Source organism: Oryza glaberrima, chromosome 8 (assembly GCF_000147395.1).
Source record: "Oryza glaberrima chromosome 8, OglaRS2, whole genome shotgun sequence".
NCBI classification, from domain to species: Eukaryota; Viridiplantae; Streptophyta; class Magnoliopsida; order Poales; family Poaceae; genus Oryza; species Oryza glaberrima.
Window position 1 is genome coordinate 21,648,479 of NC_068333.1, and position 24,840 is coordinate 21,673,318.

Sequence of the window (24,840 nt, forward strand, 5' to 3'; positions counted from 1 at the left end):
AAGCTTTTACTTTGGTAACTTTTGTCCACTGCCCTAGGGAGGCTAATAGAGTTTCTCATGAGCTCGCTAGAGTTGTATGGATTGATCCACCATCTGTTTGGTTGGAAGAGCCACCAGTTTCAATTGTAAAATGGCTAGCTAGTGAGCGATGTAACAGTTCTTTGATCCAATAAAGTTACCCGAGTTTCAAAAAAACTACCAAATTTAATCTCTCCTTTTTTGGATGAAAAATTACTCTCTCAAATAGAAATCCCCCCTTCTTCAAACTACCAAATTTAATATCTCTTTTTTTGATGAAAAATTAATCTCTCGATCACTCACAAAAAATCGACTGATTTTTCTTTTTATCGTTCGGTCGAACCGAGATTCGCTAGACGGGACTCGATCCCACAACCTAAAGGTTGCCACTACACATCTGTCCCAACCGAGCTAGTTGCATTTTGTGTACTTATAACGTGAACATGAAAGTTATAAAATAACTGCATGTAAGTTATAGTGTAATTTCACTAAGTTATACTAAATTCACTAGATTTTTTTTAAAAAAAATATGATGTCCGATATTTAGATAGTGTTAAATTCAAACCATCCAAAACCTATATATATTGGATTAAGGCGCGTGGATATGGAGATCGATCATACATATGGTTGTGAGTTCGGATAGATCCAGGTTTATTTAGGTCGATCGGAGACCGTGTAAGACGCTCACCCTCTCCTCGCTCTCTCAGCCACCCCCAACATCAGTGTGCGCGCGCGAGCTTATATATATCCATCCACCTCGATAACGCATCCATCCTCTTGGACACATTCATATCAACCCACCGCCACTCGCCCGCCTCCTCCCCAACCACCACCACCCTTCTCCTTCCTCCTCTCGCCCCCATCGATCAGAGGAGCCAACCCCCTCCAGCTGCATGCATGCAGCCATGGCGCCACCGCCGTGACGACGATCCTGTTCGTGTAGACGCGTGCATGCATGTTCGCTGAGAAAAGGGAGGCTGAAATCGATCGCCGTACGTGTGCGCGCGTGCATGGATCGGCGGGAGGGGAGGAGGAAGCGCGCGCGGGAGGAGGAGGCGGCGGCGGCGACGGCGGTGGTGGGAGGGGGGGATAAGGGGAAGGATGAGGAGGAGGGGGAGGGGTGGAAGCGGCCGCCGGGGGTGTTCGAGTTCCCGTGGCAGAAGTGCCGCGGCGGGCTGGGCGTCCCCGTCGGCGGCGGCGGCGGCGGAGGAGGAGGAGGGTCGTGGGAGCTCCGGGACGTGTTCTTCCGGTCGCTGGTGGACGGCCGGGCGGCGGCGATCGGGTTCCCCGGCGACCGCCTCTTCCCGCCGCCGAGCAAGCGGGCGCTGTTCGACGACGTGGACGCGTGGCTCGCCGCCGCCGGCGAGGGCGAGGTGGACCCCGTCTGGCGCTCCGTGCTCGAGGAGGGGCCCAGGCCCGCCGCATGACGCCAACGTGTCGAGCCCGCATGGCCCACGGGCCCACCTGGCAGCCAGCTCCAGACAGGTCCACGTCTTTGCTGTATATGCTGACGTGGCAGACAAGAGAGGATAGAGCTATGGTAGGAAGCGAATGATGGCTACATCTGATAAGATATCTTTTTTTTTCTATTTTTCTTCTCACCTGTTAAACAACACCTTATAATCATCAAAATTTTAGTTTCTAGGTTTGGGGTTTTACTGTTACAGTCCCGTTAAACCATATATGCATGGTGGTTAACTAAAGAATTATTAAAACTTGGTAAAATTATGAGTCACCTCCGGGAGCTAGATGATTTTCCATTCCTTTGGGATTTGCTAAAAAAATTCCCAAAACTTTTAACACACAACAACAACCTGACAATTCAGACAGATCAAAGGTTGGCCTGCAGGAATGCAGTGCAACTGCTCAAACAAAGCTGAATCTATAAGCTGTACCACATTGTTTGGCTCAATTGGACAATTGGCTCTTCTACCTCTGTTTACTACCGACCATTCGGGAAAGAGAGAGAGAAAAAAAACGACGGTTCCACTGATTCCAGCCATCATTTCCGTTTAACTGAAACGAAACCGAAAGATTTTTCAGATTTGCTGAAACTGCAAGGAGGCGTCGTCGCGTCGCCATGTCCGGATGCCCCAGAATCCGCGGCTTTCCGGTGGCAAAAAAAAAAAAATCTCTCGGATCACGCGGTGGCCCGGGACAACCGTCAACCGCTACGTACGCCATGCATTCGCGGGATTCCTTTCTCTATCTCTCGGTGCACCGCTTGCCGGCCGTCATGCGGTCCTCCTGCCTTGTGGATGTTTGTCTCTTAAAAGTTTAAAAGTTTAAGTACTCCCTCCGTTTTAAAATACTTGACACCGTTAACTTTTTAGTATATATTTGACCGTTCATCTTATTAAAAAATTTATGAAATATATAAAACTATATGTGTATATGAAAGTATATTTAACAATGAATCAAATGATATAAAAAGAATAAATAATTATTTAAATTTTTTAAATAAGACGAATAGTCAAACACGTAATAAAAAAATCAACGGTGTCAAACATTCCAAAACGGAGGGAGAGTATAAACTTTGCGTCGTCACATATATGTACACAGGTGCGAAATGTGAAGAGGGGATGCAGATCATGCAGATGTTGAGAGCATGCAACGAGAATTACAGCTACTACTTGCTTAGGTTTAGGATGCTAATTACTCGATCACTCTGTTCCTAATTGATCATGGAACTTTTACACAAGTGTAACTTTTACACAAGTGTACCAAGACGAAAAAAAAAGCTAATAACTCTTCCGTATGATATTTACTTCGGTAACAAACTCTATACATGCATCATCCTCGCTACTTCCTAACTACTAAGAAATCAAAACATTGCTAGGTTGTAAAGTGTTATGTGGATAGATATATGTCCTAAGTAATGTTTATTTAATCCATACACAGAAAATGAACAGATTTAGCGAATGAATATTAATATGATGCTCATTTATAAATAATCTTAAAATATTATACGATGATTAATTGGGAACAGATAAGTATCTCTTAGTAAGAGGGTACGCCCATCTTACTCCTATAAGAATTAATAAAATTCGGTTGATATGTTTTAATATTAGCAAAATCAAATTAGACTGACATATTTTGATATTGGCTAAATCATCACGTGTCGACATGTATGTTATCTAAATCTACCTAATTAGTCGTAAATATGAGCACCCCTATCAGTTTTAGAATTTAAACACATATGAATACGTTTTACAGAAAAATTCTAACTAGTCTAACTAAACTCACTTTGCTAACCATCTTTTAAATCAGACCTCTCACCAATTTTGATATTTGTGTCTTTCAAAATAGCCTAGGAGCATCTCAATAAGAATTAAACAATCATAGATAGAAATTTTTTTCAAACACGCAAAACGAAAAACCTTATTAGCGTATGATTAATTCATTATTAATTATTATACACTTAAAATATAGACTTATTTAATTTTTTAAAACAACTTGTATATGTAATTTTTAAAAATATATATCATTTTACAGTTTAAAGAAGTGCTAATGGAAAACAAGGAGATTGAAGTTTAGAGTTGAGGGAAAGAACAAAACGCACCAGTGAAAAAAAATGTAATGTTTTTATGCACATTATAACTTTGGTTAAAATCTGGTCACCCATTTAGTTGTGTTTTTTTTCTGTTATATTTTTTTTGAAGACGGTTTTTTCTGTTATTATTGCCGTTGTCTTTATTTTTCTTTTTTGGAAAAAAAAAAAGGAAAAAACAGAGGACGCAATTTCCAATTTGCACCGCTTTGAATAACGCCGCGACGGCCTCCTCCTCCCCTCTCCATCGATCGAGCGAGACGCTCCGGCGCGCGGCCACCTCCGGTGCGGCGGCTTGCCGGAGGCGATCGACGGGCGGCGGGTGGTCCGACCGATGGCGACCATGGCGTCGGCGGCGGCGGCATCCGCGTCCGCGCGGCGGTGGCGGTGGAGGTGGAAGTGGAGGACGCGGGACGCGGTGCTGGCGCTGCTCATCGCCTCGGTGCTCGCGCCGCCCCTCCTGCTCTACGGCGGCGCCCCCATCGCCCCCTTCTCCGGCCCCATCCGTACGCTTCCTCGATCTGCTGCTTCGCCCTTCGCCTAAAAAACAAAAAAAAAAATGGTGACGAAAATTTCCTCCGTTCTGACGCGCGTGTGATGTGATCTCTCGGTGTTCGCAGTGATGGGGAGCGCCGCCTCCGGCCTCGATCTGTCCAATCTGGTACGGCCGCGTTAATTGGAATCCCCCCACCAGTTCTCATCAGCCGATTAGGGGTAAACTCGCCATCGTTTTGACGTGTTTTATTGTCCCTAGATTGCTCGGAAGGAGGTGCGGGAGCGGCTAAATGCTCTTAAACAGGTTGATTTCTGCATACAGATGTCAAAATGAATCGGTAAATTTGTTGTGTTCTGAATGTTGCATTGCTGAAATATTTGTTTCTAGGACGCATTTGCTGCGGTGAAGGAGCCTATTCAGACGGTTGCATCTGACGCTGCCGCACTCAAGGCCGGTTTGATTCAACACATTGTTGATCAGAGCAGTGGTATAGATAGAGGGACCAAGGATAATGGTATGGTTGCTTCTGTGAATAAGAAGGGCGGTGTTGAATTCACAAAAGAGAATGGCCTAATCGATGATGGTAAATTGCGGCAGAACAAAGTTCGCGCAATGCGCAATTCTAGTGGTTTGAATATTACACTGAACAAGGTAAAGTACGTATTGTTTGCTCCTCAGTGAATATTAATATGGTTGATTGCCTGTATTCCTGCTTAAAGAGTGAAATTAGCAGTCATATTTGTATGGTTGATGGGTATAGGATCGAATCAAGTAAATATCACAACATCTAACTAATTCATGCTAGTATAAATACATTCAGTTTGCAGAGGCAGCTATGCTGTTTCCACTGAGGAATATGCATTTCATCAAACTATCCCTCCGTTAACAGATCTTATGTTTGGTACATTTCCTCCTGCCCTCCTGGTAATCGATTTGTTGGTGTCTCTCTTTTCCCTTTAACAGATTTGATGCTTTCCTTTTGCCTTTTGCCCCATTGTAGAAATATTCAATGAAGAAAACCTAAAATTCTTATTATCAGTTGATATTCTGAAGTGTCTGATTTTATAATGTAATCCTCTGGCTGTTGTTTTGCAGTCGACAACAATAGTTTCCCTGTCATTTAATAATTTCAGGCCTAATTAATTATTTAACTACTTTTGGTCTGGTTTCCAGGATCATACTGCTGACAGGCCACCTGAGAAAACTACAGACACTACCTCAGAGGACTCTGATATAAGGGCAATCAGCAATAATACTAGTCATTCCACAGCTTCTCCAGATAGTACAATCCGTGTTCTTAGGGACCAGTTAAAAAGAGCTAGAACATATATTGGGTTTCTATCTTCTAGAGGCAATCATGGGTTTATTAAGGATCTCAGAAGAAGGATGAGGGATATCCAGCAGGCACTCAGTGGTGCAACCAATGACAAGCAATTACCAAAGAAGTACTATCTCTCTCATCGTTATACAAAGTTCTTCACAGTTGGCATTTCCGATGATGATTTGTGTCTGGTGTCAGGGTACTCTTTTATAGGAAGTCGACATCTCTTACCTGTTTAACTCAATTTTGTTGCCTACACAGTGTTCATGGAAGAATCAGAGAAATGGAGTTGACATTAACAAAGGTCAAACAAGTGCATGAGAACTGTGCAGCTATTATCAGTAAGCTACAAGCCACACTTCACTCTACAGAGGAGCAGATGCAGGCTCACAAGCAAGAGGCTAACTATGTCACACAAATAGCGGCTAAAGCTCTACCCAAAAGACTTAACTGTCTTGCAATGCGGCTTACAAATGAATATTATTCTTCCAGCTCTAGCAACAAGCATTTTCCATATGAAGAAAAGTTGGAAGACCCAAAACTACAGCACTATGCATTATTCTCGGATAATGTACTAGGAGCTGCTGTGGTTGTAAATTCAACTATTATACATGCTAAGGTACAGCAGCCTGCAAGTGTCAGGGAGTACATATAACAAATTGGATCGGCAATTCAACTTATATTTCAGTAATATTCTATTAAAAAAACAGATTTCAGTTTAAAATATAGTAAGGGCTAACATCTTGCCTCAAATTCTAATGCAGACACCAGAGAACCATGTTTTCCATATTGTGACGGATAAGCTTAATTATGCTGCAATGAGAATGTGGTTCTTGGAAAATTCTCAAGGTAAAGCTGCTATTGAAGTTCAGAACATCGAAGACTTTACATGGCTAAATTCGAGCTACAGTCCAGTTCTTAAGCAGCTGGAATCCCAATTCATGATCAACTACTATTTCAAGACCCAGCAGGACAAGCGTGATAACAACCCCAAGTTCCAGAACCCAAAATACTTGTCCATTCTCAATCATCTACGGTTCTATCTTCCTGAGATCTTCCCAAAGCTTAACAAGGTTTTATTTCTTGATGATGATATTGTAGTCCAGCAGGACCTAAGTGCACTTTGGTCAATAGACCTCAAAGGTAAGGTCAATGGTGCTATCCAAACCTGTGGAGAGACTTTCCATAGGTTTGATAGGTATCTCAACTTCTCAAACCCTCTTATTGCCAAGAATTTTGAACGGCGTGCATGCGGCTGGGCATATGGCATGAACATGTTTGATTTGTCTGAGTGGAGAAAGCGTAATATTACTGATGTTTACCACTACTGGCAGGAACAAGTGAGTATTAATGAGCTTTTCTACAAATCTCTTAAGGCAAAATTGCAGCTTTTCATCTCACTAAGTTTTAAAAATTTACTGCTAAACTCCTACTTTTCAAGCCGTTGGTTGTTAAGATTGTAGCTTGTAGTACAATATACTCCCTCAATTTTTTAATATATGACGTCGTTGGCTTTTCAAGATACGTTTGACCATTCGCCTTATGTAAAAAAATTATGTAATTATTATTTATCTTATTGCGATTTGATTTATCGTTAAATGTTCTTTAAGCATGACTTAAAATTTTTTTATATTTACATATTTTTTTAATAAGACGAATGATCAAAACATTTGTCAAAAAGTTATCGACGTCATATATTAAAAAAAACATATATTAAAAAAAACGGAGGTAGTATATATTTGACCAAGGGCATATGCTCCTCATTTCTGTGGTGTTGACTATATATTTGACCAAGGGCATATGCTCCTCGTTTCTGCAGAATGAACATAGACTACTGTGGAAGTTAGGAACACTCCCTGCTGGTCTTGTGACATTCTGGAACCAAACATTCCCTCTTGATCACAAATGGCATCTACTGGGGCTAGGATACAAGCCAAATGTGAATCAAAAGGATATCGAGGGAGCAGCTGTGATACACTACAACGGGAATCGGAAACCTTGGCTCGAGATTGCAATGGCCAAATACCGCAAATACTGGTCCAAATATGTCAATTTTGACAATGTGTTTATACGTCAGTGCAACATACATCCCTGAGTTGCTGACGGATACACCTGTGAATATGCTGCCGAAATAATCTTTTTTTTAGGCCTTTTAGGTTTGTTTCTTCCCTGGTATCTAAATGATCTAGGGGGTTTATATTTATTGATTAATTTCTTTCTTGTAACCATAATGCAAACAAGTTATAAGGTCAATTGCAAATTCACCACCATTTTGAATCGATATTGTAAACTCGCCACCATAAAAATACAAAAATATCACAAGAATTGTCATTCAAATGGCATTGTTGCAAAATATTAAAAACCAAAAGCAAATTTGCAAATACTCCGCTATTTCTCAGTGTGTTGATCTTGCATTTAAGGGTGTAAGTGGGTCGACCCGTGAGCACGCTTATAAAAAAACTGGCCAAGTTACCTACTTATTCGACATATAAATAGGTTCACGGGTTGATCCATTTACGCCTTGCACTCATGACGACCAAGGATTACCATCATTGGTTGATCATGTTACTACAGTTTGTCTACTCTATTTCGTGTGTGGTTAGTGGTTTGATGAATATAGGAGTATGGCCAGATTTCACAATATTGACAAATCTGATCGAAAAAACGAGGTTTCGATGTGGCTTGGGAGTTGTTGCCATTTGGAAATTTGATAAGTTTCATACAAATTTAAATTTGAATTGATAAATAACAAAAATAATCCTATAGATAGTATGGTATTGTAGAACCTATTGGCATTTTTTTTTCAAAAAAAAGATGGTGAATTTGTCGCATTCTGTGAACTGTATAGTGTGAAATAACAAGTAATGATTTAGAAAAAGGAAAAAGTCTTTAGCTTTTATACATAACTGGAAGGTAATATGGCCTAAAAACCTAAAAGATCGATCCCCGAACCCAGTCAATTGAAGAAAAGGACAAGGGTGAATAATGTTGCTTTCTACATGTGGATTGATGCTTATGTCCATTGTATGTCAAATGTGCTCTAAATTATTGTGTTCTATAAATATGTATTGCATGTTGTATGTATGTCAATACGAGATTATCAAATTTAGAGGAAAGGGCGTGCTAATTTTTTTTAGAAAATTTCCCTAATTTTCCAACATTTTCCCTCAGTTTTCCATATTTTAGGAAACAAATTTAGGTATTTCTCGTCGGTTTCTCGACAAAACCGATTGGTTTACGCTACATACCAATCGGTTTTCACTTCGCTTAAGTTTTTGGTTACCGTTTGGAATTTCGGTAACGCCGATTGGTTTTCGACCCAAGATCGGTTTACCTATAGGGAATTCGAATTCAAATTTTGGTTCTTTTGAAATCTATTGATTTCCGACTGGACAAAAACCGACGTTCCACCAGCACCCGGTCTGGATGGCAGTTTCGGATTTGTAACCCTGAGTATGGCTCACTGGTCGACCGTGTCGATGAGTCGTTTGAGCGTTTGATCGTGCAGGTTAACTGACACGGCCGGAGTAACACGGATACGTTGCTGTTCACTAGCTTTATTGCCGGTTTCATTTCCAGGCGAGACGACGGCGACGTCGACGACATTAATGTGTCGCGATCTCCATTGATCGATCTCACATTCTCACTACAAATGGTACTACGCCGGCCGGTCTCCTCCGCTGTCTCAACTCCGACGAGCGCCGGAGCCCGGCGTGACGACAATGGCAAGCACCTCGTTAGTCTCTCGCTGCCTCTGCCTCCTCCTCCTCCTCCTCCTCCTCGCCGTCGCCGGGAACACCGTGGCGGTGACGACGCCGGGGCCGCACGGCCACGGCAACGGCGCGGCGCGAGCGGCGGTGCAGATGCCGCCGAAGTACTACGACGACGACGCCGCCGTCGTTGGCCGTGGTGCCGCCGGCGTAACGACCGTTCCTCCGGCGGATGACGACGACGGCTGCTGGGAGTCCGTCGTGGGGACGTCGCCGCCGTGCGCGCGCGACGTGCTCCTGTCGCTCGCCCTCCACGCGCCGCGCCTCAGCGGCGAGTGCTGCACGGTGCTCGCGCGGGCCGGCGATAAGTGCGTCGCCGGCGTCTTCTCCGGCCTCCCCTCCGGCGAGAAATACCTTCCCCTCGTTAAGCGTATATGCAGCCTGGTCTCCGTAATCTTTTAAGGATTTCGCTGTTTCTGAATTTCTCGTTATATACTCCACCATCTCATAAAAAACAAATCTAGTATGAAATATGATATATCCTGATACTATTGTACTAGTGTCATATCTCGTACTACGTTTGTGTAAAATCTAAAGCGGAAGCACTTTTGATTTAGTCTTAACCAGAGACACCCATATACTATCGTACTAGTGTCACATCCCGTACTACGTTTGTGTAAAATTTAAAGCGGGAGCACTTTTGGTTTAGTCTTAACCAGAGACACCCATACATGAGAGCACTCTAGGTTACTACTAGTACAACCAATAGTACATTTCTTTCTTTTGTTTTTATAGAATTTTCTCTTAAACTATTTATCTGATATACAATCTGATTACACCATTATGTTCATTGCAATCAAATCTTTAAAACAAAATCTTACATGATTATATTATGATGAAAAAAATTTATGTTTATAAATTACTTTTATTATATATGTAAGTTACTTTTATCAGCGCGATGTGACATGCGCGGCCAGTGGCAGGAGGTCAGCGTGGCACGAGGCACACCTGCGCAGGAGGTCGGAGTGGCACGAAGGCATAGTTTGCCACACTGGGAGACCGCTGCAGGAGGTCGGCGTGGCGGATGGCACTGAAGAGACGTGTCCGACGACTAGGCCCCACGGCTGTGGGTGGCTGGAGCGGAGAGTAGGTGGCAGCACGCGGAGATTGGCCGGCGAGGGGCGTCAGTGTAGCAGCAGTGGTGGAGGACAAAAAAAAAATTTAGGTGTGGCCAATGGACAAGTGTGAGTGTTGACGAAAAAATCGAACACACCAGCCTGGGAGATGTGCTTAGCTCCTGTGCAGGTCCAAATCTTGATGAGATGCGGGCGTGCCAGTCAGTTTGATCCTGCAACTGACAAGATATGCAAATAGTAGATCAAAACAGCCGATCGGCTGACAAGTCGATGGAGTAGTTCCAGCCGATAGCCGATAATAACCGATGCCGATACCAGCCGATAGCAATAAGGTTTAAGCAATCGGCTATATGTCCAATGTAGATAATGATATAAAGGCAATCGGCTGATGATGATGTAATAAAATAACAATATAATCCAGTATAAACCAATCGGCAAATAATGATATGATAAATAAGCATCGATCCGAAGGTTAAAACACACGTCGGCTGGAGGTCCGATGTCATGAAATCCACAAGATTAGATTAAACAGTGAAACCTTTGTTGTCATCGGCTAAATCCAACTTATATGTATATGCATTCCTTATGAGCCGATGCAACGTCTAGATAACTTATCGGCTAAAACCCCAATGAAACCCTTATTGGCAATCAAGAAGCAGGCTAGAGATTATGGTTCTAAGCACGACTTAGTAGATCAAACTTAACTGATGCAGCACTAAGTATGAAAAGAAACATAATATCTAGACAATCAAGTTGTTGACTGAGTTTTCAGGGTGGTAGATGTCTAAGCTAATCTAATCTAGCAACGCGATTTAGCCGATACCGGCAGAAACCCTAAAACGAGAAGCAGCCGATAGAGCTAAATTGATATGCTAAGACTAGATTAACAGAGACATATGATAAATAGGTAGGTAAATATATTATCCAAACCAGAATAATCCAAGAGGTCGAATGTACTGATGCAGCCTTAAACGACGCCGACGTAGACGATACAATTGCCTGGACCGGCGGAACATTGGACTTATCCCTTCGCCGGAGATCGAAGATGATGCAGCCCCGCGTCGGGTGCCAAGTTCCGCCGGAACATAAAAACAAATGTAGAAGTAAAAAGGGTGGCGATGCGCCGAATTGTATTGATCGTAGCGATAGATTACATAGACCCCGGGTGTACATATTTATACACATGGGTTGATACAAGTCCTTGTTGGACAAGAAATAAACTTTCCTAAAGATAAAAGGAAAAGATAAAGTCCTTATAGGACACTAGACACACTTTCCTAAAGATAAAAGGAAACTAACAAACTATTCCTAATTAATAGATAACTTGCCATGCCGCATTCTCTTTGAACTCGGTCTCTTCTGGATAAGCTTCCTTTAGTAGATCAATTTCCTTAACCGAATATAGCAAGAATCCGACAACTGACGACTTGACAACTCTCATCGGCTAATCTCAAGACTTCGAAGCCGAAGCTGACTCTAAACCGATGACTACTCTGGGCTTACCAAATTTCACTGTTAATAGTGAGTCAATACACAACAATAATATACTGAAAAATCTCAATTGCACAACACAACATCTCAACAAGACCATGTCCAGCGTGGCAACAATCACTCATGACAACCCATCATATATTGGGATAATTGCTTATTTGACCATGAATTTGTTCTAATAATTCTGTAGCCTTAACAAATACTACGAACCAACCTCCAACAACTGTACCTACCAACATGCCAATGAACATAGAACAATTTAGACAGAAGGGGAGATTGCTACCCTGCCAAAATGCCAATTTGGGTCTATTTAGATTGCTACCTTACCAATGTTTATAGTACCAAAACTTTCCTAAGATTTAATACAATCATTTTTTAGGTAAAATTGTATTTAGTTATACTTGGTTTGCTATCATTATAGAGCCAAATATGAATTACAGTAAATAATATTTTAGATTGATGCCAAATCTAGCTGGGCATTATCTCATCAATAAATTGGTTCCAATCAAAACATACTATTTAAATTACGTAAATATATTTGTAGGGTAAATTGGTAGCAATACATTAGTATAACATTTCACACATGTTCGCATAATCGCATCACGGCACATTACAGACCATATCATCAGTGATAACGTCGAGAAACAGCCCATTATCACTGTGTTAAACGACCATTAGTAATATGCAAAAGGGCCCCTACCATCCTAGGAAATTTCCATCCCGGTCCAAAATCCGACCGTTGCCTGCCTCCTAAAGCACTCGACCGTTCCGTTGGACCCAAACCTTCCTTAATCCACGCGCGCCCCACGCAAAATCATCGCTTCTCCCCTTCCATCTCCTCTTCTCCCCGATCTCGCTGCTTCCAATCTCAGATCAACTCAAAGCTTTCCAAACGAATCCTCTCTTTCCTTCCAGAAACATCGACTTCTTGGGAGGTTTCTGATCGATGGAGGAGCAGCCGATCAAGAACGCCGTCCACATCGGGGAGACACCGTCACCGGCGACTGGGCTTGCCCTGACGGCGGGAACACGGAGGTCGCCGCGTTTCTTGACAAGGCGGGGGCGGAGGCGGAGGCGGAGTCTTCCGGGAGCCATCCGCTTGGCGAGATCGCCGGGAGCGCGGGGCACCTGCTGCTGCTGAAGCTGTGGCAGCGGGAGGAGTCCCGCCTCGGCCGCCGCGCGTGCGCGCTCGAGGCGCTCATGGACGCGGCGCGCCGCGACGCGTTCTACCTCTGCGCGGCCTTCCTCGCCTTCCACGGCCTCTCCCTCGCGCTCCTCTTCGCCGCCTCCGTGTCTGCGTCCGCGTCCGCCGCGGTGGTCTCGCCGCCCGCGGAGCAGCCCGCCGCCTGTTGCAGCCTTGCAGGAGGTGGTGGGTGCCGTCGTCCCTGTCGTTGGTCGCGTCCCTCGCGCTCTCGGCGGCCGTGCAGCTCCGGGTCTGCGCCGGGAGTGCGCGCGGCGACACGCGCGCTGGCGCGGTGCGTGCAGGAGCTCCGGATGAAGGGCGCGGCGTTCGGCCTGTCCAAGGAGCCGCAGTACGGGGGTGACGAGGGCCAAGTGCGCCAGCGTCGAGGGCGCCGGTGCGTGGGGCCCGCTCTGGTGGTGCTACCAGAACATCGTCGCCGCCGCCACCATGTGCTCCGACAAGTTCATCTTGTGCTCGTAGGCCGGAGGCTAAGGTAAGCTGTGTCTTTCTTCAAATCTCGAGAAAGAAAAATGCTATGGCCTAGAAGTAAAATTATGTCAGCAACTATGAGTAAAAAAAAATACCTTCCCCTCCGACGAGAAATACCTTCCCCTCGTTAAGCGTATTTGCAGGCTGGTCTCCGTAATCTTTTAAGGAATCCGCTGTTTTGAATTTCTAGTTATATATACTCCACCGTTTCATAAGAAATAAATCTAGTACAAGATATGAAATATCTAAATACTATCGTATTAGTGTCACATCTTATATTTTTTAGACATTAATTCGTCTCTCGGATTTTTTTTTTGGGTAAAATCTAAACCGAGAGTCTTAAACCAGAGATACCAGAGTATTCTATGTTGCTTTTAATACAACCAGGACATATCTTTCTTTTTCTTTTTATAGAATTTTCTCTTAAACTATATATCCGATCTACAATCCTATTACACCATTGTGTTCGTTGCAATTATATCTTAAAACAAGATCTTACATGATTATATTATAATAAAATAATAATTATGTTTGTAAATTACTTTTATATATGTAACCTAGAGTAACGTAGAGTACTCTCATGTATATTAATTTTACTTTTATGTGTAACCTAGATAACCTAGAGTACTCTAGTCTTAACCTAGAGTAACCTAAATCGGTTTTATGCAAGTTACTTTTATCAGCGCGACGTGAGATACGCGGTCAGTGGTAGGAGGTCGGCGTGGCACGGAAGCCCACCTGCGCAGGAGGCCGGAGTGGCATGGAGGCACAGTTGGCCACAGGAGGTCCAACACTGAAGAGACGCGGCCGACGACTAGACCCCACGGTTGTGAGTGACCGGTGCAGAGAGTAGGTGCTAGTGTGGCGGCATGCGGAGGTTGGTCGGCGGGGAGCGTCGGTGTAGCAGCAGTGGCGGAGGACGAAAAAAAATCTAGGTGTGGCCAATGGACAAGCGTGAGTTAATACACAACAATAATAGACCGAAAAACAACCTTAATTGCACAACACAACATCTTAACAAGACTATGTCCAGCGTGGCAACAATCACTCATGACAACCCATTATGTTTGTAACCAAGAGTAAATAGAAGAGTAGACACTAAAGAATACCGTAAGTAATAAATTTTCAGCAATACATCACATATAAAGGCTTGGGAGGATATATAGAGAGAATCTTCTAAACAAAGAAGAACAAGTGATGAAATGTGCAAGCATACCGGTCTGCTCCTGCTGTCTGCTGCACTACTCTTTTGTTGTTGCAGCCCTGCCCTGCTGCTTCCTGCTTGTCGTGCCGCGTCGCACCTGTTGCCCCTGATAGCCCGCTGCCGCGCGTCCGCTTCGGCGTGGATGCGTTGCCTAGCTGCAGGCCGCAACTGCTCACTGGCGCCCCTTCGCGGCTCCGCCTTACTGCTGCTGCTGCCATCTCCCGCGCCCCCGTGCACCCACGCCGTCGTCACTCGTCAAACGGCTACATAGTTGGGGAATCGATGGAGATTTGGAGATGGCCGTCTGGCCGATAGGAAATTTTGAGGTAGGGTTCACTAGTCAACAAATCAACACCCGACGTATCACAAAATAAGCCCAACGCCAATGGGCCTACAACAGCGAGCAGGCCAGCACAGCCCCTTTGCCCGTTGCTCCCCGTTTTCTCGACACGGCGACGCAGCGCTCTGCAGCAAATGACGGGTACGGAGTAGAAGGCACTGAAATTTTTACATTTCGATCCTTTTTGAAAACTTATTTTACAAATAGTCCTTTTTGAGCATCAGAGTGGCTGGCGCCCCAAAAGGACCATTTCCGGTTTAAGTTTTTTCAGAGGTCCATTTGTAAAATATTTTTTTCAAAAAGGACCAAAATGTAAAAATTTCAGGTAGAAGGCAGGGGGTGGGGGTTCGTGCGGGCGACGCAAGGTATGACGAGCACCTGACCTTGCACTCTGCCACTGTGTAGCAGTGTCTACGTGCCAGTGGAGAATGGTCGATGGTGGAGCATCGGAGCAATATGTATGGATAGGCAGGGGCGGGCATCGTTTCCCCTCCTAAGGGCGTTGCGCCTTCCCCCTCCTCTTGTGGGCTGACGGGTAAAAACCCAGTCTTGATTCTCTCTGAGACCTCGACGGACGGCGGCAGCACCAGCACCATCGCTTTTCTCCTTGGAGACGTCGTCTTGGCAGCCCCTTGTCAAAACCTCCCAAGTAACTGGTGCAAGCTCGCTCTAGATGTTTGTCCTCTTGTATCGGCACCCTAGTTTGCGCAGGTTGACCACATTGCAGGGCTTAGGGGGGAGAGCAGTTCCATCTTCTTTCTCACCCTCTCCTCCTCAATCCCAAAAATGTGGCTAGAGCGGAGTTTTGGTGTTGGTTGTTAGGGTGGGTTTTGGGCGTTCTCGGTTATAGTTCCTATGTTGGCCTAGCGGTGGTCGGTCACACTTAGTGGCAGTAAGTCCGATGCTAGCCTTCTCCCGGGTCTATGTGTTGGCATTGTTGATGCGTAGGTGGTGGTTATTTTTTTCTTTGTTTTCCTAATTACGACCTACTAGGGTTATAATCTTGTAATTTTTTCCTGCTCTATCAATGTGAATTTTGCAATGTCTTTGGTGTAAGACGTTCAAAAAAAATATCCCCATCATTTTGAGGTTATTCATTAGAAGTCTGGGTCACTTGATTTTGACATGAAGAAAGAACTTCAACCTAAATCCTCTGGAAGAGCCTCCAAAAATTGAGTCAGTGTCAGCAGTTCTATTAGGCTCCTGATCCCCCTCAACCGCATTTTGATCAGATTCTTAGTTTTGATTTTTGAGGAACCTCGCTGACACCTGACTCTCTCCAGAGATATATCTCTGCTGCTACCTAGCACAACACTTCCTGATAGTCTCCTTGATCACGAAGCTGCCTGCGAATCACCCAAAGGAAGCATGTTTGAAGCTCCAAGCTGATCACCATCATCATGCCCTTAAACTCCTTAGGTTTTCCCCTCGCTGCCACTGCTCACTTACTACAACATCATTACATTCATATTGCATTTGTGACATGCTCACTTGCACTAGACAAATCTCTTTGAAGTGCATCATTGGGAGGTGCAGGACCAGCACTTTCAGAACCATCTAACACGGGCCTTGCTGCCAGAGTAGTTAGTGTTATCATAGTTTTCACTTTGTTCTGTTGGTGCTTCTTCTCTTGCCTCAATTTCTGATTGATGCAAATGTTGCTGGTTGGATTGATCATTTTCTTTAGTGCCACCAGCAGGTACCCTGTTCATCAAGTTTTTCAGGAGTGGGCCACCTCGACTGAGAGACCAGCAGTTCTTCAATGCCTTCAGGTACTGCAAGAGTAGCTGATTCAGTGCGTTAGGGACTGTCATCTAGCCACATATTAATACGGTGTCCACTTCGACCACTTCACAGGCTTTGGAAAATTGCATCCAAATGGGAGGAACTATTCTCATGATTCCGATCAGAGAAGGCCAACTCAACAAAATTTTCTGAATAAAGGTAATTTGCATTAGTGATACATGTGATGATACCATCTAGGTAGCACTAACATGTTAGAAAGTAAAAAATAATCAGGCAATTATTTATTATTAGGCAAAATTGGTTATATAGCATCGAAAGATCACGTTTTTAATTTTATGGCACCGAAAGATACCTGTTCACTTTAATAGCACCCAAAAGTTCACCCCGTTCCCATTTTTAACACATCCGTCAATTCTCGATCGTTTTCCGTCCGCCTTGATCGCTATTGGCCCAGCCATGCACACGATATGACGTTTCTACCACTCATTGCCATGCTATCTGTACTTGTGAGGGGTAGAAACGTCATATCCAGGCCAAGTTATTTAAGGTGTGAATCAGCGAAACACATTCTTCATCAACTTGTAATAAATAAATTTTATACAACTTATAGTAATAAATAAATGAACATATGTACGCATTAATATTGTCGTGAAGCAATTTACAAAATAAGCATAAGTTACTCACATTTTCGTTTAAGCTTCACTACAAGAAGCATTATAGAGCAGCTCCTCCAACTTGGCCTCTTGATAACCTCATTTTTCTAACACTTTGACAGCTAGCCTTCTAATAACCTTATTTTTCTTACCCTTTAACATTATGACTTATCTTTCTAACACTTTGACAGCTAGCCTTCTAATAACCCTATTTTTCTTACCCTTTAACATTACGACTTATCTCTTATACTGGAGGGCACACAGCTCCTCCAAGCTGGCCTCCTGATAACGCTATTTTTTTTACACTAGACGGACTGACAATGATAGTCTCTTAAGAAAATGGGATGTGGTCACCACCTTTACCGGCAGGGTCAATAGGAGTCCATATTAATTTTCTTATTACTAGATATAGTTCATCATGTTTAAATATTATATGAAAGTAACTATGAAGTGCAAGCTAGAACCAACAAGATTAAAGCTTTATAGTTATCTTATCCCACAATCATGAAATTTATAAGTAAGAGAATCCAATGATTTCATAACTTAGTGACTCCAAAAACATGCAAGTTAAAATTTAACTTTTACATTTTGTAACGAAAAAAATAAATTGAATTATAACTAGTTAACGCATAATAAAATTGAAGGGATTTGGAGGAGAATAATTCATAAAATTAATCATATAAAAACTCTTTTTTTTATGAAAACCTTAAAAAAAATTTAGCAAAAAAATTTTAGTAAACTTGAAAACTGATTGGCTAGGCAATCATAGTTCTTATTAGGATGGGTAAGTTTATTAGTGGAGGCTAAAAATTCCCACATTAATAAAAAAATACCATGAGATTAATTAAAATTTGAAAAATAAAAAAGTAAAAAATATATTATATTATATTATTAAGAGGATAAGCCGAGGGAAGACAAAAGAGTTAAGTATGCATTGACAAAGCAAATTTCTAACAACTAAAAAACCTAATAATGATTGGATTTGATTTTTCCAGTCTTAATAATAGGAATGGTAATGGGCAATTAAAGAAGTAGGATAGTAGCATGTGACATTTAAAATTTATAAGCCAGACCCAATAATGATTAGTTTAGATCATTTTTAATAATGATAATAAAAATAAGAGGCAACCGTAAAATAGTAAGATGGAGTTGTTTGATGTAACTTCTTAAAGGAACCTAGCAAGACAATGAACTCTTGGTTTGATTTTTAAAGATAATATGGTGGAAGCTATAACGAACGGAAAAATATGTACATCAGGCAAAGAAATAAGGAGTGTGAGTGGTATGATTTATTTTAAAAAAACTACAAAATTAGGATCCTGCTATTGATAAAGTATGAATTTTCAAAATCCTAAAATAATAAGATGACTATTTCTCAATTTTTTAAAAGAAAATCATAGGTAAAAATATTTGGATATTTTAGTATGGGTGCTAACTATATAATTATGTAGGCCCACCATGATAAATTAAACACCTTTACCACTTATTTAATATGTATGTTAGTATTAACTGTTGTCAAATGACAACTGCGTCTGTCGAATGACAGGCTTTACTCTAGTAGAAAAGGAAAAACAATATATTAATATTGAAAATCTTCTTAGGGATACCCTCAATACATGCCCCTTGGGGCCTATTTATAGGCTTAGTGCAGCCTCATGTGCCCTAGGGTTTACTAAGACAAGGGAATTTATATTGTTACCCTTGTGATACGGACATTTATGAGGGTAATTATAGACAATTTAGTCTTGGGCTTTTTCTTGGGCCGTCAGTTGGGCCTCCATTAGTTGCTTGGCCACTCTGGGCCTAGAGTCCTTCAGCTCGGGGGCGAAGGTCTTCGGCTTCGCCCAGAGCCTCTGGGCCTGTTTGGGGGAGCTTTAGATTCTGAGAAGCAACTGTTTGGTAGCCAGCTTCTGAGAATCTGGAAAAGCTCTAAAACCCAGCTTCTCCGGCTTCTGGCTTCTTAGTTCATTTTTCAGAATCTGTAACTACATATTCTCAGAAGCTGTGGACTGTTTGGGGCAGCTTCTAGCAGAAACAGCTTTTGGGAAAAGCTGCAGCTGGGAAAAGCTCCCCCAAACAGGGCCTCTGTCTTTGTGACTTTCGGCGTTTTGCCACCATGATTCGTCCTAGTGGTTGTAGACTTGTTTTGACAGGCTCAGTCAAAGGCCCTCGTAACATACATCTAACATTAACTATCATAGATGAAAAAAAATCAGGGAACCAACAACCAAAACATAGTACTGCGAAGTGCAATAAGGTTGGTTATTTTTGTTGGTCTCTCGCTTGGCTTTGTTCGGTCCTACACAAACAAGAGATTAATGAAAGATTTATGTTGTTTTTCACACGTTTTCCAAACTATTGTTTTAAAAACTTCATATAAAATAATAGTGTTAATAAAAAAATTTCCTTCCCTATCCTTGAAATTTTAGTCGATCCCTTCTATGTCCTTTAGTTTTCTTCACTCCCTGGTATACCTCTGAATTTTGATTTGGATCTGTTACATACCCTTGTCATCAATTGATCGTTAGTTGACCGTTTAATAGGTGTAGAAAAGTCAATTTTACCCTTCAATATTTGAGTAATATGTATAACTCTGTGGACTATATTGTTGGAAGTATAGAAATTTGTTGTGTGACTATAATATTCATAAGTTTGTTGTACATAAAAAAATTAATATATATTAAAATAGAATGTGTAGCATTTTTAAATGATAAACATAGTTTTGGAAAGCATTCCTATATAATATATACAACATGAAAAAATATGTTGAACTACCATAAAAAATGCTATGTAAACTCTTTTAATAAGTAAATAAGTATTAATTTTTATGTCATTATGTAAAAGTAAACTTTTCCATGAATAATACATTGTACAATAAAATCATGAATATAATAGTCTTTTATAACAAAATTATACATTTCCAACAATATAGCTATTCTATAATTTCCACGTTTCCTCGAACAACAAGGAATGCACAGCGCAACTTATCATCACGAACATCCAGAACCTCTCACTGGTTCCAGGGACATTTATAATGATTTGCCACTCGCTGTCTATGACATGTGGACCCTCATATGTCTATGGCATGTGGGTCCAGTGGCAAATTATTTAGAGCCACTCATAAGAGTGGCAAATAGTTAATTATTCCCTGGTTCCACGTCTGTCTCTCCAAGCAGAGCAACAACTCTAGCTCCTTAAGACTATGCTCCAAGAGACCCATCTCACAAACACACGAGACATCATATCAAGTTCCCTAGCAGCAAAATCTAGTATCTTCACAAGTTCCTCCCCACCCCCCCCCCCCCCCCCCCACACACACACACACCCAAAGAGTAAAATTCTTCGCCTGGCTCCTCACTAAAAACAAGCTCCCAACACGCTGCAACCTCCTCCAAAAATACATTACACAGTTTGCCTCCTGCGAGATATGCAACCAACCTGTAGAGGACAGACCATCTTCCTCAACTGCACACTTGCCTCGGCTTTCTGGTCCCTCATCTAAGTACCTCCAGGTCCGGACTCCATGGCAAACATCGACAGGTCTCCCTCTTCAGGGGATCTCCCAAGCACCCTGCACAGGAATTCTCTGCTACTGCTGATGGAGGCTCTGGATTCACAGGAATGAAGTGGAGTTCCAGGGGATTCACAACGTCTTCTCAAGAACTGCTTGGAGGATGTTGGCCTCTGGTCACATCGGTTTAGCTCCAACCACCGTTGCGTTGTCTCAATTTGGAAATCAATATTCGCGAGGGCGCTCCGCCTCCTGTAATCTTCTGATTTCTTTGCCTTTTTTTCAACTCCGCTTGGGGAGTTGGGGTTTTATCTTCTTCAGGTTTTCCCGTGTAGTTCTCTGTTTCCTTTTGTTCCTTGATCCTCCCCTTGTACAATGACTTTATTTGAATCTTATTCAGGTGCCCAACCTGACCGTTAAAAAAATCCACGTTCCCTTCATGTCTAAGGGCAAAATAGTCTTTTTCATAGGAATTAAACATTCATCTAACAGGATGAGCATGTAAGGGGTCAAAACTAAAATTCAGAGGCATACAAGGGAGGGGACAAGACTCGGAGATATAGAAGGAATTGGTTAAACCTTTAGGGGACATATAAAGGATTTTCTCTAGTTTTAAACAAACAATGATATTAATTTATTTTTTATTAAAATAATTAATATTTAATTAATCAGAAATGCTACTTACCGGTATACCGTTTGGGGTCGGTCCTGGACGGGACAATTTCTTAAGGATCAGATACACACCCTCGAGAAGCATCTAAGTCACTCCCAAATAGACACCTACAGCTCCCAAACTGTCGTGACCATGGCTGCGGTGGCGGGGTCGGCGGCAGCGGAGCCTGCTCGCGGCTCCTCCTCTTCAGCGGCACCGGTGCGCACGAGGTCAGTTGTACCGGTGAGGGAGAGTGGCGTGAGCGTGGTGGTGGCGGCGTCTGTGGTAGAGCCAGTGGCGGCTGCTGCAGCGGAGCTAGTGCGCACGATACCCCTTTCTTTCATTCCTCTTTTTTAATCGATTTCCTGATTTCGTTTTTAACGTCTCTTCATTTTTGCGTTTTCTTGGGTTCGTTGAATCCCCAACCTGTGGATGGGGCTCGTCATAACACATCCAAATTGAAATCAAAGTAAGCTAATACTCTCCCTTTTTTCTGTGTGTTTTTGTTCATTCACTGGGGGTGTTCGTAGTAGAGGTGAGGGATGTGTGTATGTGCTGAATCATATGATACTTGCAGCAAAATGTTCGAATTGGAATAGATCGCTAAAAATGCTTATAGCTGTATATAGATGGGAAGGCAAATATTTCTTGGAGCAATTTTGTCGTTATCAAGTACACACTGTCTTGAAACAGAGAAATCTCCATTCAACTAGTAGCTTACTGCTTAGGATTTTTTTAGGTGAACTGAAGCGTAAACAAAATTAGAGAAATCTACATCAGTCAGTTGATGGCTTCTAGTTCTGGGCACGCTTTGCTTGTCAATTGTTATCCTCTTTGTCATAGAGGGCAATGTGTGGCGATAGAGATGGCAGATGCAGCTAAGTCATAGATACAGATGATTTGGATTTTTTTTCCTGTTGATGTTTGCAGATCTCAGTGGCTGGCTGGGTGTTTTCTGTTTTAAAATGATTTGATACTTTGGTTCAATCGAGGATGAATCACCATTGAAATGATATTTTCTTTGTCCTTTCACACATGTGCACAGAGTTGAAATGGCATTGCCATCTGCTTCGAGCGAATCCGATTTCATGCATGTTTCAAAGAAGACAAGGTGCTCTCCAAGGTTGAACAAGGGCTCAGCTTCACCCCGACTTGACAAATCTAACACTGCTCATTCCAACAAGAAGACATGTGCAGTAAAACCCACTGTACATCGCAATGGTCCTATGGGAAAATCAAAATGCGCTTGCAAAAAAAGAGTTGAAACTAGACAATGAAAATGCGGTACTTCTTTGAATTTTTAGTTTTTACAAGGTGATTATGTTTCTTTTTTTTCAAGAAACGAATTTTTTGCTTCATTCTTGTCATCCATGCAGGACTACATGAAAGAATATCGTAGGGAGCTATGCAAAAGGTTGTTGTACCATTGCTTTAACGACTTACATCCAAAACGTCGTTTCTAAGCTTTAGAACCAATATGCTCATTCGGTTCAAGCAGTGTTGGATGTGTGCTTAGGCCATTTTTGTAGCCCCCTCCCTCCCTCTGCCCCAACCAACATATGTAACAAGTCAAGTTTCAGAACTGTGTATGTGGCTACTGTTTTTGTCTTGAACTGGAAGGTTGTGAAGGGCACAACAATCAAATGACATGAACTGTGTATGTGGCTACTGTTTTCATGTACATATATGTTGGTAAAGAAGTGAATTATATTGGGTAGACCTTTTCTGTGGACTAAATATAGTTTGAGTACGTTGTACACAATGAAACTGAGTTCAGTATCATATGAAACCTGAGGAAATGATACCGAGGAGGATCATGATACCTCCTAGAGTTCACATGATCCTACTCAAGTATCATATGTGAAACCCATAGGGAACCACTTTACAAAACATGATACTGGATAGGATCATGTGATACTTCACAGGTATCAATCATAATGAAACGTAATTCTCCTTAAAGTTTCATTATATGTGATGCCTGTAAAGTATCACATGATCCTACCTACCCAGGTATCATGATAGATGATTTTCCTAAGTAGGATCATGTGTGATACTTCATAGGTATCACACCATCCTACTAAAGTATCACCTCTAAAACCCCACAGGGATCATGTTACCAGAGATGATACCCAAGTAGGATCATGTGTGATACCTGTAAGTATCACACCGTCCTACTAAGTATCATCTGTGAAACCCATAGGGATCATGTAAGAAGACATGATACCTAAGTAGGATCATGTGTGATACCTCACATGTATCACACTTAATTATACTTTTTTGAGGAGAAATATATGATGCTACAGAGGTATCACATGATCCTACTATAGTATCACATGATCCTACAAGAGTACCATGTGATCCTCTAGAGTATCATGTGATCCTCTATTAGGATCATGTGATCCTACTAGAGTATCACATGATCCTAATAGAGTATCATCTGTGAAAACCACAGGAATCATGTGCTACTTGTGTGAAAATTTTCAGCAATCACATGAGAATTGTGTGTGAAAAACTATCTCCACCAACAGGCAAGACACTCAGTGTACATCTTTTGATCATTTTTCTAATACAAAAGTTCAACGATAGTATGCAAACACACAAGCAATCTTTTGACAAATATTGGAGATTAAGCGGTCATTTTTTGTACAAAGGTTAATGTTTGCAGTGTCATAATTGCAAATCCCCTTTTTTTTCAGCCCTGCATACAACCAAACAATTATAAGTTTCATACTTTCTACAGAAGCATTTCATGAACAACTTGTCAAAAGTTTACCTGTACACTATTTGCAACTATAGACCACTAGCTTTAACACTTTTTTCTGACTTCTTTCTTTTCTTTCCCCTGTTGTTACCATCAAGAACAGATTTCAGCCTAGTTGATTTTCTTGGCCTACCCTTTGAAACTTTCTTTTTGGGAAACTTGTTGGCTGTTCTTGATTCACCGCCAGGGCTGCCCGATGCTGAAGCTTTAGGTTCCCTGGTTATACGCTCTGAATGACAAGAAAATTCATACATGTTATACTCTTTTGTGACATGACTTTTCTTGTTGCTCGAGACCTTTGTGCCAAAACCCCAATCTTTTACATACCGATTGTAGTAGTCCTGAGCTTCCTTATGTGACAAAAATTCCATGCCAACAAAGGGCCCTGCTACCTTCTTCTAGTGAATACCATCAATTTATGCACCACACAGGGACAAGTCATGCATATCATATGTTCTATCCACTTCCATATCATCTGGATCACATCCAACTCTAACAAGGACCTCTTTTAATATCTCTATTTCAGCACTTAACTCATCCGACACTAACTCATCTACTACTGCTGTCACAACTGACTCG

The 24,840-nt window shown here is 42.2% G+C and overlaps 2 protein-coding genes and 1 pseudogene across 2 annotated transcripts; all 3 read left to right on the top strand.

Annotated features, from left to right (window-relative positions):
* The first annotated feature begins 800 nt into the window (after positions 1-800).
* LOC127782934 (uncharacterized) lies at positions 801-1,733 on the top strand. The gene has a single exon (XM_052310214.1). It carries the CDS (start codon positions 1,029-1,031, stop codon positions 1,443-1,445), a length of 417 nt encoding a protein of 138 aa, XP_052166174.1. The 5' UTR covers positions 801-1,028; the 3' UTR covers positions 1,446-1,733.
* A 2,022-nt stretch (positions 1,734-3,755) lies between these two features.
* Positions 3,756-7,785, top strand: LOC127781401 (probable galacturonosyltransferase 4). Its single transcript, XM_052308348.1, has 8 exons — positions 3,756-4,074; positions 4,189-4,229; positions 4,323-4,367; positions 4,452-4,715; positions 5,238-5,509; positions 5,647-6,004; positions 6,150-6,725; positions 7,205-7,785. Exons 1-8 carry the CDS (start codon positions 3,903-3,905, stop codon positions 7,478-7,480), a joined length of 2,004 nt encoding a protein of 667 aa, XP_052164308.1. The 5' UTR covers positions 3,756-3,902; the 3' UTR covers positions 7,481-7,785.
* Positions 7,786-12,668: 4,883 nt separating this feature from the next.
* On the top strand, positions 12,669-13,385 carry LOC127782928 (uncharacterized; annotated as a pseudogene).
* The last annotated feature ends 11,455 nt before the right edge of the window (positions 13,386-24,840 follow it).